General features: G+C 38.4%; 1 protein-coding gene across 2 annotated transcripts in view; it reads left to right on the forward strand.

Moving 5' to 3' along the window:
• Nucleotides 1-15,121, forward strand: part of TGFBR3 (transforming growth factor beta receptor 3) — a 127,873-nt gene extending 112,752 nt beyond the window's left edge. For both annotated transcript variants that reach the window (XM_032192806.1, XM_032192807.1), the window contains 3 exons: nt 2,618-2,653; nt 4,728-4,835; nt 11,340-15,121. In XM_032192806.1, coding sequence (XP_032048697.1) covers nt 2,618-2,653; nt 4,728-4,835; nt 11,340-11,458 — 263 coding nt within the window. In that variant the 3' untranslated portion in view covers nt 11,459-15,121. The remainder of the gene's footprint in view (nt 1-2,617; nt 2,654-4,727; nt 4,836-11,339) is intronic.
• The last annotated feature ends 379 nt before the right edge of the window (nt 15,122-15,500 follow it).

Here is a 15,500-nt window from a genome sequence, read left to right on the forward strand (position 1 = left end):
TCAGTTAAAAGACAACAGAGTGATAGAGTATTTTGTTGCATTGTGGGTGATTTGGTCTAATTATGGGATGTTTGATGGAAATCTCCCCCAGCATATCACAGCTTTCAGAAACAATATAAGGCAGCACATTAACAACGTAGCTTTGTTGGTATGCAGTTATTCAGCAGTGAATCAAATGACCCCTTTCTAAAAGCCAAATGCCATTGTTGTCCATGAACCTAAGATTTGAAGAAGAAATCATATTGCATTACTGAAGAGGAGAATTTATATTTTAGAGGTGGTGTTTATCATTTTCTTTCATTGTTGTAAGTCATATTATTTGAGTTACTGCTATTGGAGCTGCTCTGTAAGCCAAATGAAGAAGTCATGTGCTTGAAATTTAAAAAGTCTTAATATGATCATTGCAAAGGTGTCATCTTTTCTTCTGACATAAGCTTATGACTCGTCATCAACTCTAGAAGAAATCCCAACTGTGATTATATGAGATTATATGAAGTATTAAATGAATTATAATGTAATTGCATGTGATTATATGAATCTATGAGACTAATTCTTCCTCCCCTAATAATTTTTTTAGTTTTATATGAGTTCAGTTACTAACATTATTGCAATAGATCCCAATGAAAGTGTATAAAAGCTTCATGTCATGCACTTCTCCTATGCATTGTGGCATTTTAACACTCCAGCCCCAAGTCAGTGAAAGGCATATAGCTAGCTTTTTAAATACTAGGAAATATTTGCTCTTCTGTTGAAATAGTCTACTAATTTCATTTTTTGAATTTTTGGCAAGCATTGTTATTTCAGCAAAGGGAGACAAGCCATAGAAAGGAGGTCAAGTTGAACAGCTAATGGGTTCCTCTATCCTGAAAAAGCTTAAAGCATCATTATAATTTTTAAAGGCCAGCTGCTGCTGTTTTTAAGTTAGATGCTTTCCCTGGACTTCAAGGATTCTTACTGTTCCTGTGTTGTTACCCATGTTAAAAGAACTGAATCAGTGGGGAGAATTTATAACGGGCTACAGAGCCTATCATTAATTAGCAGGCTTATATTTTCTGTACGGAGGCCAGTGACAGAATGAGCACAGAAAATTAATTTTCCCCTCATCTCAGAAGGGATGTTGCTGACACTTGGGATATGCTAGTAGAGCATTTGGACAATCTGTTGGTGCCTTTACTCATGTTTGTACTGTTTAATGCTTCCTAGTTTCAGTCCAGCCTTCCTAACGACTCTTACCTTCAGTTATACTCTTGCTGTTACGTGTGCTTGATGCCTTTCCAGTGTATTGTGTGCACATGCGCACAAGTACACGCTAACACTCTGTTCTCACCTGTTTCCTGCTGCTGTTCCACCTGTTTCCTACTATCCTGCCAAGAGTGATCTGGAGGTGATAATTAGGTGTTAGAGTAACTGACAGTAATGCAGTTTAAGAATAAAGCGCTTTTTTGTGTATTGTAGGCACGTCTGAGAGAATAATGATCATACAGGATACTGATGGCAGTTTAGTGCTCCCACAAGAGTTTAGAAGTGAGAAGCACAGTCTTGGTTTAAGAATACTCTAAATAACATACTTGTTTTCAGTACTTTTGCACCATTGTGTTTGCACTGCAGACAAACTTGTTTTTTCCAGTCCCTAAAGATACAAAAACAAGTATTGGGATACCGTCTTATCAAGTCCTTTTACAGCCAGCTATTGTAGTGAACATACTCAAATACGCCAGAATTTAAACAAGATCCCTAGGTTACTGGGCAGCAGAGAAGCAAACTCCAGCTAACCAAACAGTGCCTTGGGTCTGAAGCCAGAATCTCTAGCTTTTCTGCTGGAGGTGGCATTTTTGGAGAAAGATAAGAGGAAAAGTTAAGCAAAAGAAGGGAAAATTCTTCAATTCTTGACACGTATTTACTTTCTGCTACATGCTGATAGTGATGATGATAATGCCAAGAAAAATAGGTTTGGTCTAATAGATGATCTTTGATTTCCTTTATATATATTATTAAAAAACAGAACAAAATAAAAACCCAACATCCAAAGCAGAATACCCATTAGGATGTAGGAAAATGCATGAATCAATATATACTCGTGTAATTTGGACAAAGCAGCATGTATTGTGCCATAATTCTGATCTTTCTTTAGAGTTGATAGCCATATTTTTGAGTTTTTGTTTTGCTTTGTGTTTTTGTTTGTGTTTTAGCATTCTGGTATCATGGTTGTGATTGGTGAGAAATCATATGAATGTGATAAATATAAATCATATGAATCACCTTAAAATAACCCTTGTTATCTGTGCTCTTAAAGAGCTCCTCATATGGATTACAAGAACAGTTGCAGGTCAGAACTGGTGATATCTGGGTGTGGAAGGTTGCAATGCACTTGACAGCAAAATGCATGCTGCGTGAACTTATACTGTAGATATGTTCCTCTAAGGAATTACCAATATATGAATGGAATTTTTCTAAGCTGAGCAAGATTACTGAATTTGAACTGTTTTTCCTGAAGTTCCTGGTTGTTAAAGACTACAATTCATGTCTTTCTGCCAGATCAGATCCTGAAGGTTTCTTGCATAGTTTGTAGGTTCTTTGTGGAATTCTGTCTGATTATTTATTTATTTTTTTTAAACAGATCCCTCCCTTCCAAAATCAAACGTGAGACAGTCACGTAAGTAACTTTTAAACCTTAACTTTAGTATTAAATAAGTGAAGAAAATTATCTTCAAGCCTTCTGAATTATAGTGAGTGTGTGTGTTAAATTCTGAAACAGAAGAAAGTTCTGATTAGCGCTGCTAGAGATGTTCCCATTGACCTTGAAAGAGAAGGGCTGTGATCATATGTGTATGTGAAAACTGAATTTGGGAAAATACCGCTGATAATCTCAGTGTGAGTACTGATGAATGTAAGTCATTTCCCCTTCCTCTGCCAAGGCCACCACTTTCCAGTATAAGGTTTTCAGCAGCAATACCATCCTAAGGAGCTCCTGTATCCTATTCTAAGCCTTACACATATCCTGCACTGCAGCTAGTCACATCCTCAATTACTCTGGCACCAGCACGCTGGTCATGCTGCAAATGAGAGCACTGAATTGATGTAGATTAATTGTTTTGGTTTGTTTTTTGGTGGTAGTGGTGGTTTTTTTCTTCTGTTGTCTTGACTAAGTTAACTTTATTTTTAACTGGGGTCATCAGTAACTGACCCTGGAGGGGGGAAAAGAAGAGAAGTAGCACTAGAAGGCAATAAACAGAAGGGTGATGGTAATTTGTAGCTAAAACCAAGAATAAATGGAGGAAAAGGAAAATTAGAAGAGGAAGTGCAAAGAAGGTTTTTCCCTCTGTTCCTGACCTTATGACTTTGGGATTCAGTTTGCTCAAAATAACAAAAGGAATGAAAAATTATGCTTCTGATGCTTTAGCCTCCAGTTGACTTTCTTCTCTTCAGTAAGTCTTCTTCTCGGAGGAAAGGATAGTAGGCTGGTACCTTGTGAGGGAAAAAAAAAAAAAAAAAAAAAGAGTTTAGAAGATTCTTTTCTGCTTTGCATTTAGAATGACCAATCATAGCCAAAGGAACAAGAATTAGTCCCCACATAAGAAATTCTCAAGTCCCAGTCCATCTGTTTTTGCACACGCAGACTTGGTCACAGGCACCCAGTCTGGGTCCTGAAGGCCCTTGCCAACAGGAACTGCTGGAGAGGATATTTTTAAAGGGGAAAGGCCCTGAGGAGCTCAGGAGCTGGTGGACTGAGAGATGTCTACAGGAATATCTGTTGAATGCAGGAACATGTGTAGTTATTTCTAAAGTGAGAGTGTTGATTGTGTTTTGAGAACTGGAATACTACTGAAGGATACTATTGAGAAGATCCAGTCATCGCATTTCCCAGCCAGTTTAGTCAGTAAAATGTTATTTGCTGGCCTAGGCCATTTTGTGTACTGGGAGATATTAAAAATACTGAAACTAGAATTCAGTTTTCTTAGAAGAGTTTTCCCCCAGATGATTGATGAAAGGGTGATTTTTGAAATGCTTCTAATGAAGAAAAAGGAAAACAGAAAAGCTGGAAGTTTCTCTCTTTGGATGGTTAACTTTTGGGGCAATGCATCCAGGAACCAGATGCTGTTACCCTTGAAATTGTAGTGTAGAAAGGCCTCTCCCCTAGAAAGTGATTTTGTGTGTGTGGTTCTATTTTTGTGTTCTGGAATTAATTTCAGTTATTGAAAAGATTGCCAAATGTGAAAAACAATTGTTTCTATTTATGTTTTTGCTGACTGTTTGCTGGCATCGTTTTTCTCTTAACAACAGTTCCGTTTTCCACCTAGATTTCAGACTGAACATGCAGGAGGTGTAGAGGAAAGTTTGCTTGAATGTTAAGGCATTTAAATGAAAAGCATCTTGTGACAAAAATCTCCGTCTTTTTAAAAACACATCTTTAAGATGAATGGATATTTAATTTAATGCACGTTATTAAGGGACAACTGAAAATGCTTAATTTTTGCAATGTTTTCCAGATTTGGTTGTGCAGAGTTCGGGTTTTGCTTTGTGATGTGGAACAGTTGGTTGAAACCAGTCTCTGAAAGCATTTTTATTTCCTTGATGAAAGTCTGTTAATCTTTTCCTTAAAATGGTGCTTAATTAACTATTAACTTAAAACAAAACAAAACAATACTTTTCCATGAAAGTGCAATTGTTGTAGAACTCTGTTTGTCACTGACAATTAAAAGCTCTTATTGTGTATGTTTTCCTTTTAGCTGTGTTCTATGGTCTGGACACTCTGACTGTTGTGGGCATTGCCTTTGCAGCGTTTGTAATTGGAGCCCTGCTAACAGGAGCACTGTGGTTTATCTACTCTCACACAGGTAAGCATAAGGGCTCTTACAGACCCCAGTCTGTAGATTGTGCAGCAGGAAACGCAGTGTGGTCTGAGTCCTTGCAAAGAGGGAGGAAAGGGAAGGGGAGCCATCAATAGCCATCCTGCCCTTGTTTCTTGTTCTCTGTTCTTAATAGTGTTTTCCAGCAATTCCTCACGTGAGCCTGTTGGTATTCATGAGTAGACTGATACCTGCCCTTCCCTAAAGGGAGGTATTATGCCTTATCTATGTGATTTAAAATTTGATAAAATAAGTTTAAACACAACTCTTCAAAACTCAACTGAGAGTAAAACTGAATTTTCCTGTCATGTTGCATCATCATTAATAGCATCTCTGTTTAAAATTCAGTTAACGTGTCAGTTAATGGATCCATTCTGGTTCACATACTACTCTTTTTTAATTTTTCTTTTTTTCTTTAATTTACTAAATTAGACTTATGTGACTTAGGATATGATGTGATCAGTTCAAACAGACCAAATGGCTAAGAGAATGCATTACTTGCACTGATGTTTTCTGAATATAATTAAATTTGAAAAAGTTTCTCTTGATTACATTGAAATGTTGCCTCTACTATTTATCTCTTCATTCTTCAACTATTGGACTAGATGGTAAAACTCTTGTAATCTCGTTTAAATGAGTCCATGTAAATAACCAGGAGTGTGTGTGAATTGGTCCAGTCTTTATGCATAGATAGTTTTTCAGTATCTCCTTCTCACACTTTTTTCCATATTAAAATAAGTTAGCAGACATACAACACTGTAGGAAGCAGAGTTTGTTTAGGGAGCTTTCTGCTGCATGTAATCTGCAGTTTGGAACGGACAAAGAGTAGACATTGATAAGGCCTTGATTTGAAGCATGTGACCTTGTCTGCTTGTGGATTACTGGGTATTTCAGGATCCCTGCAGCATGCTGGACTCCAGCTGCTTCCACTTTTGACCTTGCAAGACCCTGCCAAGATCTCTGGGAGGTGGGGAGAATGTGAAGCTAATTACTCCAAACCTATGCAGCTCTGGAGCCCTTGAATTTTCCCATAGCGCATTACAGGGTGGGTTTTTTGGTTTTGTTTTATAGCATCTAAAACCTCATGGAAGCCATGTAGGGGAGAGAATCTGGCTTGTCAGGTCAGAGCTACTTTAAATATTATAACCTAGGAGCTTATGTTAATTTGGAACAAAAAATGTTGTTTTTTTTTTCCAAGTGGCGGTACAGCAGCTTCATATAAGCACTTTAATACTTAATGCATAGGCTGTGTATGAAGCTTGTGTAGAATTCAGAGCAAATATGGAACCTTTAAATGTTGGAGTCCTATACATAAGCAGCATAATTCTGCTTCATATTACTAATAAAGCATTATGGAAGTAATGGAAGTGTAATTTCAATAGGTAAATAGGAGGTAATTTTCAAATAAGCAGCTTTTATTAACAAAAACATTAAAACAATTGTTAAATAATATTGTTGTTCCTGCATTTGTGAAAGTTGAAATTCAGTTCATATACACAACCATCTATAGCCACATGTTGTGTGTCAGTAATAAAGGAACACTTGGAAGCCAACATGATAAATCCTTCAGCCTCAGCAAGACTTGGACCAATCCCACTAAAAGAATTACATTAACAAAGTACATCAGTTGTAGTTACCATGTATGAGTAGTGAAGAGGACAGCTGCTCCGACTTTTTTCTCCATTTATTTTCATCTCTTAAAGACAAAGGCCAGACAAAAAGAACTTGGAAGAAAAGAAAGTAAGGGGACACTGTAACTCATCAGATCAGAGAATCACAGAAAAGATATAAGAAATATCTAGGAAGTTATCTGGGTCAGATTTTGAAAGTGGGCCTATGTTTCTGCGCCCATAATTTTTCCATGCATAACAGCTTGTATCTACAAAGCAGAACTTGCAGCAGAGTGCAATGAGGGCTCTGGCAGGGATGGCCTCTTAGAGGACAACTGCTGTGACAGACAAGATAATCCAGCTGAAGTGGAAACATTTTAGAGTCAGCTGCAGACTTCATTAAAGTAAGGAGGAAAAAAGGTAATCTAAATATCATCTACAGAGTGGCTGTCTTTTGCCATTAGAGAATTCATCCATTGTTGACTTGTGCTCTGAAATCTCAAATTTTGTTTTATGTAACACTGAGTTTATAGCCCATGATTTAGCCCAAAAGTTGGAAAATACAAATTAACTCTAAAATTGTGTTTTAGGGATACTCAGATCATGGACAAAAGCTACTGCTGGTGGAGAATGTCAGCTTGGGGTGTGTGAAGTAAGCTGTTTTTTTAATGTGATGCTATATGCAACAGGGCAAAAAGACACCTTTTTGCCAGTAGTTAGAATGTTTGCTGATACAATTTTCATCAGTATAGCTCTATTGGCAGACTCATTCTAGTACAGAGAAAGCTTTACGTAAGTGAGCTCCTTTGTTTAGTTTGACAGGCTGTTAAGGCTGTTAACATTAAAACCTCAAATAATTGACAGAAGAGCTAAAAAAGAACTAAAGAACTAAGAACTTAAAAAAAAAAAAAAAAAGTAGAGTTTCATCTTAAAATATTAAGCAGAGGTTGTTGTTTGGTTTTGTTTCATGTAGGGCTTTTGCTGTTTTTAGCGATGCAAAAATAAGGGATTTCTGCCAAAGCAACAAAATTGTGGTTTAAAGTACTCAAGATTCAATGAAACAATTCAACATGGAGTACAGACATTCTAAGATACAAAGGTATTAGGGGAGGAGAAAAGGGAAGCTACAACCATGACTTTAGAGGAGGAATTTTAGCTGACCTTTCTGCACAGGGACTCCCTACTTTTGATCCTTTGTCCAGTTGGTTAAAAGACTTGAAAAGTGGCTGAAAGCTTTCCATGGCAGTGTTATTTCTGGAAGGGACTCAAGAGCAAACAGAAAGTAGCAGAGATTTAGTAAAATTAACCCAACTTACCTGGGTGTCTTAGGAAGGAGCAAAAATTTTGAAGTGTACATGGACGCAGAAACCCTTCAAAATTAACTGTCACTTCCATATCTGTCTTAACAGGAATAATTGACTATATTTAGGAAAGGACGTGCACAAGTATGATAAGTTATTAAGGCTGCTAAACCTATCTCTGACCATGTAAACTGAAAGCTGCTATCCAGAATATCAGTTGCTTCATTTTCTTAGGAAGTGTGCTTTTTTCTTCTTCAGACAGTGTTGCAAGTTAGCAGGATAAAATGTTCCAAAATCTGATTATTTAAAAGCATCCCTCCTCCCCCATTTCTCCTTTCTTTATGGGATCTGATTTAAATAAACTGACATAGCAACCAATTATACTTGGCAAATGGAGATAGAAAAGCAAACATTCAGACTTCCGGGACAGGGAGTACAACTGGCAGCTTTCCTGAGTGTGAATAATAAAGTGCATGTTGTTGTGTTCAGATGGGTAAAGGCTTGTTTACTGTCAATAGACATGTCCATTTTGAGTAGTTCTCATTCAATAACATGGGTTACATGAAACTGTTTACATGAAGAAGACAGATGGGGAATGCCTCTAGCAATAATTTACATTTCTTGAAGTTCTTTTCATTAATATTCTTTAAAAATTATGTGCTCCAGATTTGTTGGGCATAAATAAGTGTATAAAAAAATTAGCTGGTCTAAATACAATTGCTTGACTGTGTTCATAATATCACAGTGATTTGGATTCTTTTATTGAGAACTTTGAAATTTTGTCTTTGTTCCACAGCTGACTGGGGAATATCAGAGCTGCTGATAGTGCTCTGGAAATGAGATACTGAAGAGGAAATTGAATCCAGGGGGGAGTTGCTACTGAGGGAAAGGGGCTGTCATCCCAAACTGAAGGGGAGATACCTCCTAGGACACTTCAGAGACAGCTGAGAGAAGCAGGCATTGGGCTTGCACAGAGAGACCGTGACTGTGCCTGTCGCTCTTCTGTAAATAAAACGCCACACATGTAGCTTTTAATTTGCTTATGAAGTACAAAATTAATTTACTTATGAAATCTAGTTAAATACACACAGATGGCACTGTGACATGCTGTGGTTGACGCAGAGCTGTGTGTAGCCGTGCGGTTCATAAAATGGATGACAGGGAGGAGAGCCGAGGGAGGCGCGGGCCGGCGGGGCCTGCAGGGCCGTGCTGCCGTGTCTGCCGCTGGGGGCCCCTCCGGGGGAGCCGGCCTCAGGCCCGAGCAGCGCCTCCCGACGCTGCCATGGTGCCGGGGCGGGGCTGGCCGCTCCGCTCCGTTCTGATGGTTTTGGTTCTCTTGTTTCCTTTTAGCGAAAGGAATTTGTTTATCGCTGCCTCTGTAAATATAAAGCCTTCTGTACTAAGGAAGGAAGGTTTGTACACAAACAACCGGAGAAGGGAGCAAGTTAGGAGGGGAGAATGTCCAAACAAGGTTTATGAAAGCCTTTACACTATGGTAACACAAAGTGTTGATTTGAATGCAAGTTAGAGCTGAGACACAGTTTATGTGTGTATGACTGGGGTTAGGTTCTGACCTGTCTCTTGTAAGCAAAAATCTGCAGCTTATTGATGGCTACGTGGTTATTTCTTACACTGTAAAAAACAGACTTAGAAAAATCTGTGCACAATCGTATAGTCTGGACTTAGTGCTGACTGCAAGAATGAGATTCTGGCCCTCTTTTTCAACATTTCATTGGCCTCCTGCGCAATTTGTTTCTCCTGGTTTGCTTGCCTTTTTTTTTTCTTCCCCCTGTCTTTTCCCATTCCTTCTTCCCGCCCTATCCCAAGACCACTGTGGCGCAAGGCAGATGCTGAATGCTGTGGGGCTGTGCATCTGCTTACAGCTGTGGTTACAGTGCAAGCTCACAGTGATCCTGGCAGTTCCCACTACAAAGAACACTTGCAGCCTCTGTGTGAGAAACCCTCAATCCTCCCTTGTTTAGAGCAGACCTTTGCAGACTCCACAGCTGGCAGAAGTAAGTTTTCTTCATCTGGTGGGTCTGTTGGCTTTAACCTGAGATACAAACCATTAAACACACACTTCCTCTGTGGGTCTGTTGCTGAGGAGCACAGGGTGCTGGCAGCTGGGCTGCAGCACCGGTGCATGGGGATGTGCCAGAGAGCTGAAGGAGGAAACAGGCTTGTCCCTGCTCAGCAGCTCTCTGGAGGCAGGCTGTGCTTCCAGCCATCAGTCTGTCACTGCAGCAATCGCTCTGAGCAGGGAAGAAAAAATGGACTCTACCTTTCTTGAGCTACTGGTGGATGTGGCCCTTTGGGGTCAGACCAACTCAGGCAACACATGAAGCAGGAGATCCATGGCCTCTTAAACTCATGAAGCAGGAGATCTACCAGCTTCTGATTCTTCCTTGTCATTCTTGCCCGTGGTCAGGGAAAAGATTTCCTTCAGCTTTGCTGGGAGAGAAGCTGTGATGCTGCTGGCTGCCATGGTTAGTTCTGTGGCCTCAAACAGCAGTGGTTTCTGTGTCACCATGCTGAAATCGCAGGTTCACATCCTGGTGATCTCAAGGCAGGGGGCAGCTGCAGTGCACATCATATAAAGTTCATTTTTCTATTTGTCCTGAAGAGGCTATTTTGTAGTAATACCAAGGTTGCAGATTTGAGCACCGAAACTTTAATTAGATGGAAAAAAAATCCCAGTTATGATTTTCTATGTGGCCTCAGTGTGATCTTTTGAACATTCACATTGTGGCACTATTTTTACTTACATCCTAGTAAGAGCTGGATTTTTTCCATAAGATTCCTGCCATGTGTGCAGAAGGGATGTGGAGAAAGACGACAAAATCTACGTTTTATCAGGAGTCTTAAATCTGTCTTTAGCTCCTGAATTGCTTGATTTGACAATCCAAACAACAAAGGGCGTTTAATTTAGTGTCAATAAATAACTTACAATAAAAGGTGACACTTGTTCTCATTACAGGTTATAAGTGTTACACATTCTGTGGCAGCTGTAAGGAAGCTTCCTACTTGTTATCTTCAGAGTACATCAAGTCAGGCTTGCAGGGTAGCCTGTTGTCTTTCTTACACTAAAAATCTGATCATGTCTTACAATATGTGGTATCCAGTTGACTGAAGAACATTGTCTTTAGATCCAGCTTCACACTTACGATAAATATGTTGCTTGATAAACTGGCATTGAAACAAAAGTCTGCATTTCTATGGCCTTTTTCCATTAAAACAGTAAAAGCTATGAAGTGGTCTGAATCATGTAGCAAGACGTGCTTGAGTGACAGCTGACAACAGAAGATGGATGGTATCCATCTTGGCAGTTTCTGTTTGGTGCTTTTACAGTGATTAAGAAAACAGCAATGTTACTTTTCCAATGTGCACAGCAATGCTAAGGTGACAAAGAATAGTAGCATTCTCAACAGTACTCTGAGGTCTATCACCCAAGACATTAACTATATGGAAATAAAACCCACCAGAAGAGGAAGACTGGGAATTAATAGTTTATTTTCTATGACAACTAACATTTTCTACTTCTCTTTTCCCCCAACCCCTTTTTACTCTCCCCTTTTCCTCAGGTGAAACAGCTGGAAGACAGCAGGTCCCTACGTCCCTACCAGCCTCTGAAAACAGCAGTGCAGCACACAGCATTGGCAGCACACAGAGTACCCCCTGTTCCAGCAGCAGTGCGACATAACTCCAGGGAGAGAAAAGTTGAGGAGCAACATAGGAGGGCAGAGGTTCAAAGGATTGTGTGTTGACATCAGCTTTTTAAAGCTAAAAGAACTAGTCCAGTTCCTTTTGAAAAAGTGAGATTATTCTACAGACAGACTTTTTCTGGGGAAGCCACTGTGTGTGTGAATGTGTGTATGTACACACAGTGCTTGGGTAAGCACAGCCTTTTGGATCTTCTATAGCGTGTTATGCTCTACATGTGACAAAGCTACTAATTTTACAGTACTGCAACCTGTTTTAGGGGTCTGTGGGCCCTTGATGTGAAATCTATGCCAGTTTGGAAAAATGCTGCTTTGTCTATACGACTTTTTCTTTCCCTAAGCCTTCTTATTGACACAAGGTATTCATTAAGGGAGTTTAACAAGATAAGCAGAACAAAGATGATATTAGGTCAAAGGATTTCTATTTGTCTAAGCAAGAAAATCTCAAGGTCAGGTCTCTGTGGTTAATAACATTTTATTACTTCAGCTATGTTAGCCACTTTTGAGTAACCTTTGTTTTTGTTAAGCTTACAGCTACGTTATCTCATTTGCTTTTATGTTGTGTTTGCAGCTTCAGGTTTGTTCCAGGTATTTCTGTTTTAATGCACATTGAGTTGGTAAGTGGAGAAGAGCACACTAACATTCCCTTTCCAGTTTTCCAGGCCAAAGCTCTTTCATAAGAGATTTTTTTTTTAATTTACTATAACAAATACAGGCACACACAAACATAAAGATAAATAATAATGTTCTTGTGCACTGGCATAAATGTGTGTGTACATTTAATGGCAACGTTCTTATGCAAATAGTTGTATACCTAAGTATATGGAGCCAAACGTTTTCCTTCAGCAACTGGGAAATGAGCTGAGTGTTCCTTCCATACATAAAATATATAATGCAGATATATAAAACAACTGTCTCTTTGTTTTGTAATTGGTAGATAGAAGAGAATACAAAGGTGACACGGTTCTACTCTTTTAGTTCCCCCAAACTCCCTTTGAAATAAGAGATGGTTTTGAGGGCACAAACAATGTACAGTAAAGCCTATCATTTTTGTAAAATACCACCTATAAAACAAAGCTATTCTCTTGAGATAACTGTGCAGTTGTTTATGCCAAACTGTTGTATGAACATTGCAATTGGATAGTTCCAAAGTAGTGTTGGAATATGGAAAGGGCAAAAAGATACTAGTTTTCACAGTATTTTTTTGTGTGTCATTGCCATATCCTGACCTCTGACTAGATGCCAAATGAAAAGAAAAAATGTGTAATTTTGAATGTGTGATTCTTTGACTGTTATGTTTCCTCTTTGTAATTGTAATGTGTCCTACTGATCCTTTTCCTTTAAGGAAATATTAGCGTTGTTTTCCTCTAAAGAAAAAAAAAAAAAGAGAGTAACTTTCATTAATTTTAGTAGAGGTTACCTGCGTTCTGCGAGAGAAGGGAATTCATTACACTAGAGTGCCTGCTCTGAAGTCTGAGGTGCAGATTTGCTGTTTCTACAGTTGTGCCTTGCTGATGCTAGGGTGGTCAAAGTGCAAGATATGCAATAGATGTAAGTGCCCAGAATCAGGTAGAAGAATATTACTCAGTTTGAATCAAATTTGTTACTAATCCTGCAAACATTTATGCACATGAGTAACTACGTGCATCATCTTACTAGTACAAGTACATGCTCAGTTCTACAGTTAGAGGTATTCTCAGAATAAGTGGAGATATACAGTGTGCATAGTACACATGTGAAAAGCGTTTTATGTTACCAGGCCAATGAGTAGTCCTGATTAACATCGACAGGAATTGTCATGTAAGTGTAGTTATCCCCATGCATAAGAGTATGCAGGATTGGCTCTGTTATGAGGCGTCAGAAGGATGAATGTGCTACCTGTGTGGCTGAACAGAAAGCGCTTTGCCTAACCTTCAGCAGAATGTATTGTATAAGCATATTCTATGTGTAAAGTCTTTAAAGATGTCTTCAAAGAAGACTAGAGTCTTTAAGTTCAATCATAGCTATATTTTACTACATTAAATTTGTGTATAAAGATATATTTAAATGTTTTAGATAAATGTAAGTTACTCTATATGAAATGTTTAATTTCAATTACTGTGAAATTTACATACTCTGTAAATTCTTTTCCCTGTTTTAACCCTTTCCTTCCTCAGATGTTTTATTAAGTAGTTTCTCATAGGAAGTTATTAGATTTGGTTGTTGGGATGAACAGGTTGAAAACTTTCATGTAAAATAGATAACTGTATATTTTTGAGAAAAACAAGCTGTATTATCAATGGTTTTATCAAAAACTCTAATTTTAAAATAATTTAGAGATTTATATTTACTGTTGGATAAACCAAAAATATATAAAGATCAAAGATTCAATTTATTGGCTTCTATTTCAAATAGTTTAATTAACTGAACTTGGTGTACTCAGCTACTTAATTCAGAAATTGTAATCAATCTGAATTATTTGGAGGTTACCAAAAATACACGTGATTATTTAGCAGTTGGAAGAGTATTTCTGATGTGTGAGAGAGAGAACTAAAAAGGGCATTCCCAGTTAATAGCTTTATTACGAAAACATAGTACTTTCTAGCAGCTGTTAAGTTGCTGTGATTCAGAGTACTGATATACCTTTAAGCTCTACTTTCACATGTATAACAGCCATTCATATCTACTGCAAGTTTCTATATTTAGCGTGGAAAGCTATCTGAATGTGTAACTACAAAGCCACTGGTTCCCAAGTCTGTCAAACCTGGTCTTGCCACACTGAATTTCATGTGGCCAATGTTTGCCTGGTGTGGAGGCCAGCAGGACACTTCAGTACTGCTTGTGTCCCAGTGTAGGCCTTTTAAACAGGGCTTCTGAGGGGCTAGCCAAGTGCCCACTCTCATTACAGTGGAGAATTTCAGCATAACCTAATTGACTCCAAAGGAACTTATGTAAGAACAGGAGGACTGGGGTTAAAAGGGACATCTTCTGTCTCCAAAAAGCTATTAGTAACATACTTAAACTTTGAAGCAGACTGCTTGTTGTCATGCATTGCCTTATCACTAACCTTTTACAGCCTTTGGTGTTGGACATTGCTGTATTGATGTTACAAAAAGTCAGCTTTCTGTGTTAGACTGTTTTTGTAGCATTTTCCACATGGAAATGGAGTTTGCAAAAATGTCTGTAGATGTTGTTGATTGTAAACTTCCCCCTGCCCTTTTCTAACCCTTTCTCTTTTGTATGTACAGTTCTTTCTGTTACGTTTATCTACCTCATGCTTCACAAGAAGACTGTACTGTTGGTTGTGCTGACAACCCTTCCTGTGAGGTGACTGTTCTGCCGTGTTCATCATTCATGGGGATGTTCATATAGTTAACATTCTTTGCTGCCATGTTTCTACCAGTTCCAGACAAAATATTCTCACCTTTAAATAAATAAGTAAGATTCTCTAAGATCCAAATTCTAGATATATTTTTTTTTAATTGAAGAACGGGAGAAATTTGCTTGCTAATACCTGTGGCCAGTCTTAACACCCCATTTATACTACATGTTATGTTCAGTATTTCAGAGACTTGTAGAATGTGCTTGGTTGTACAGTTTTGATACCCACAGCGTCATGTCATCTTAGTCTCTTGTGCATAATAAAGTATATATCAATATATTAATAATTGATGCAGTGGTTCATTTATTTGAAATAGTAAAGATACCAACAAACTGCTAAAAGCAGTAGATTGAAATATGCTTACCGTGTTCTCCTCTTCCATAAGCTTCAGTGAGAATTGTGTGTGTTAAGGCAGGATTTGATTTTTTTCATATCTTTCATTTTCTCTTTTGTATATTCTTTTATCCAGTGACTGGCTAGCTTCTCAGTATCACGGTTGCTTGCAAAAGCCAGCAGACATACTTAGTTGAATGCTGACATTCTTCGCTCTAATTTAAAGTCCAAAGTTCAGATACTGCAGGTGTTCAGTTGTATGTCGACACAGCAACTTAAGTCCCATCCTGCACGAAGCCTGGCTGGAACACAGTTAAGACTTGAGGTAA

Source organism: Aythya fuligula, chromosome 8, assembly GCF_009819795.1.
Source record: "Aythya fuligula isolate bAytFul2 chromosome 8, bAytFul2.pri, whole genome shotgun sequence".
NCBI lineage: Eukaryota > Metazoa > Chordata > Aves > Anseriformes > Anatidae > Aythya > Aythya fuligula.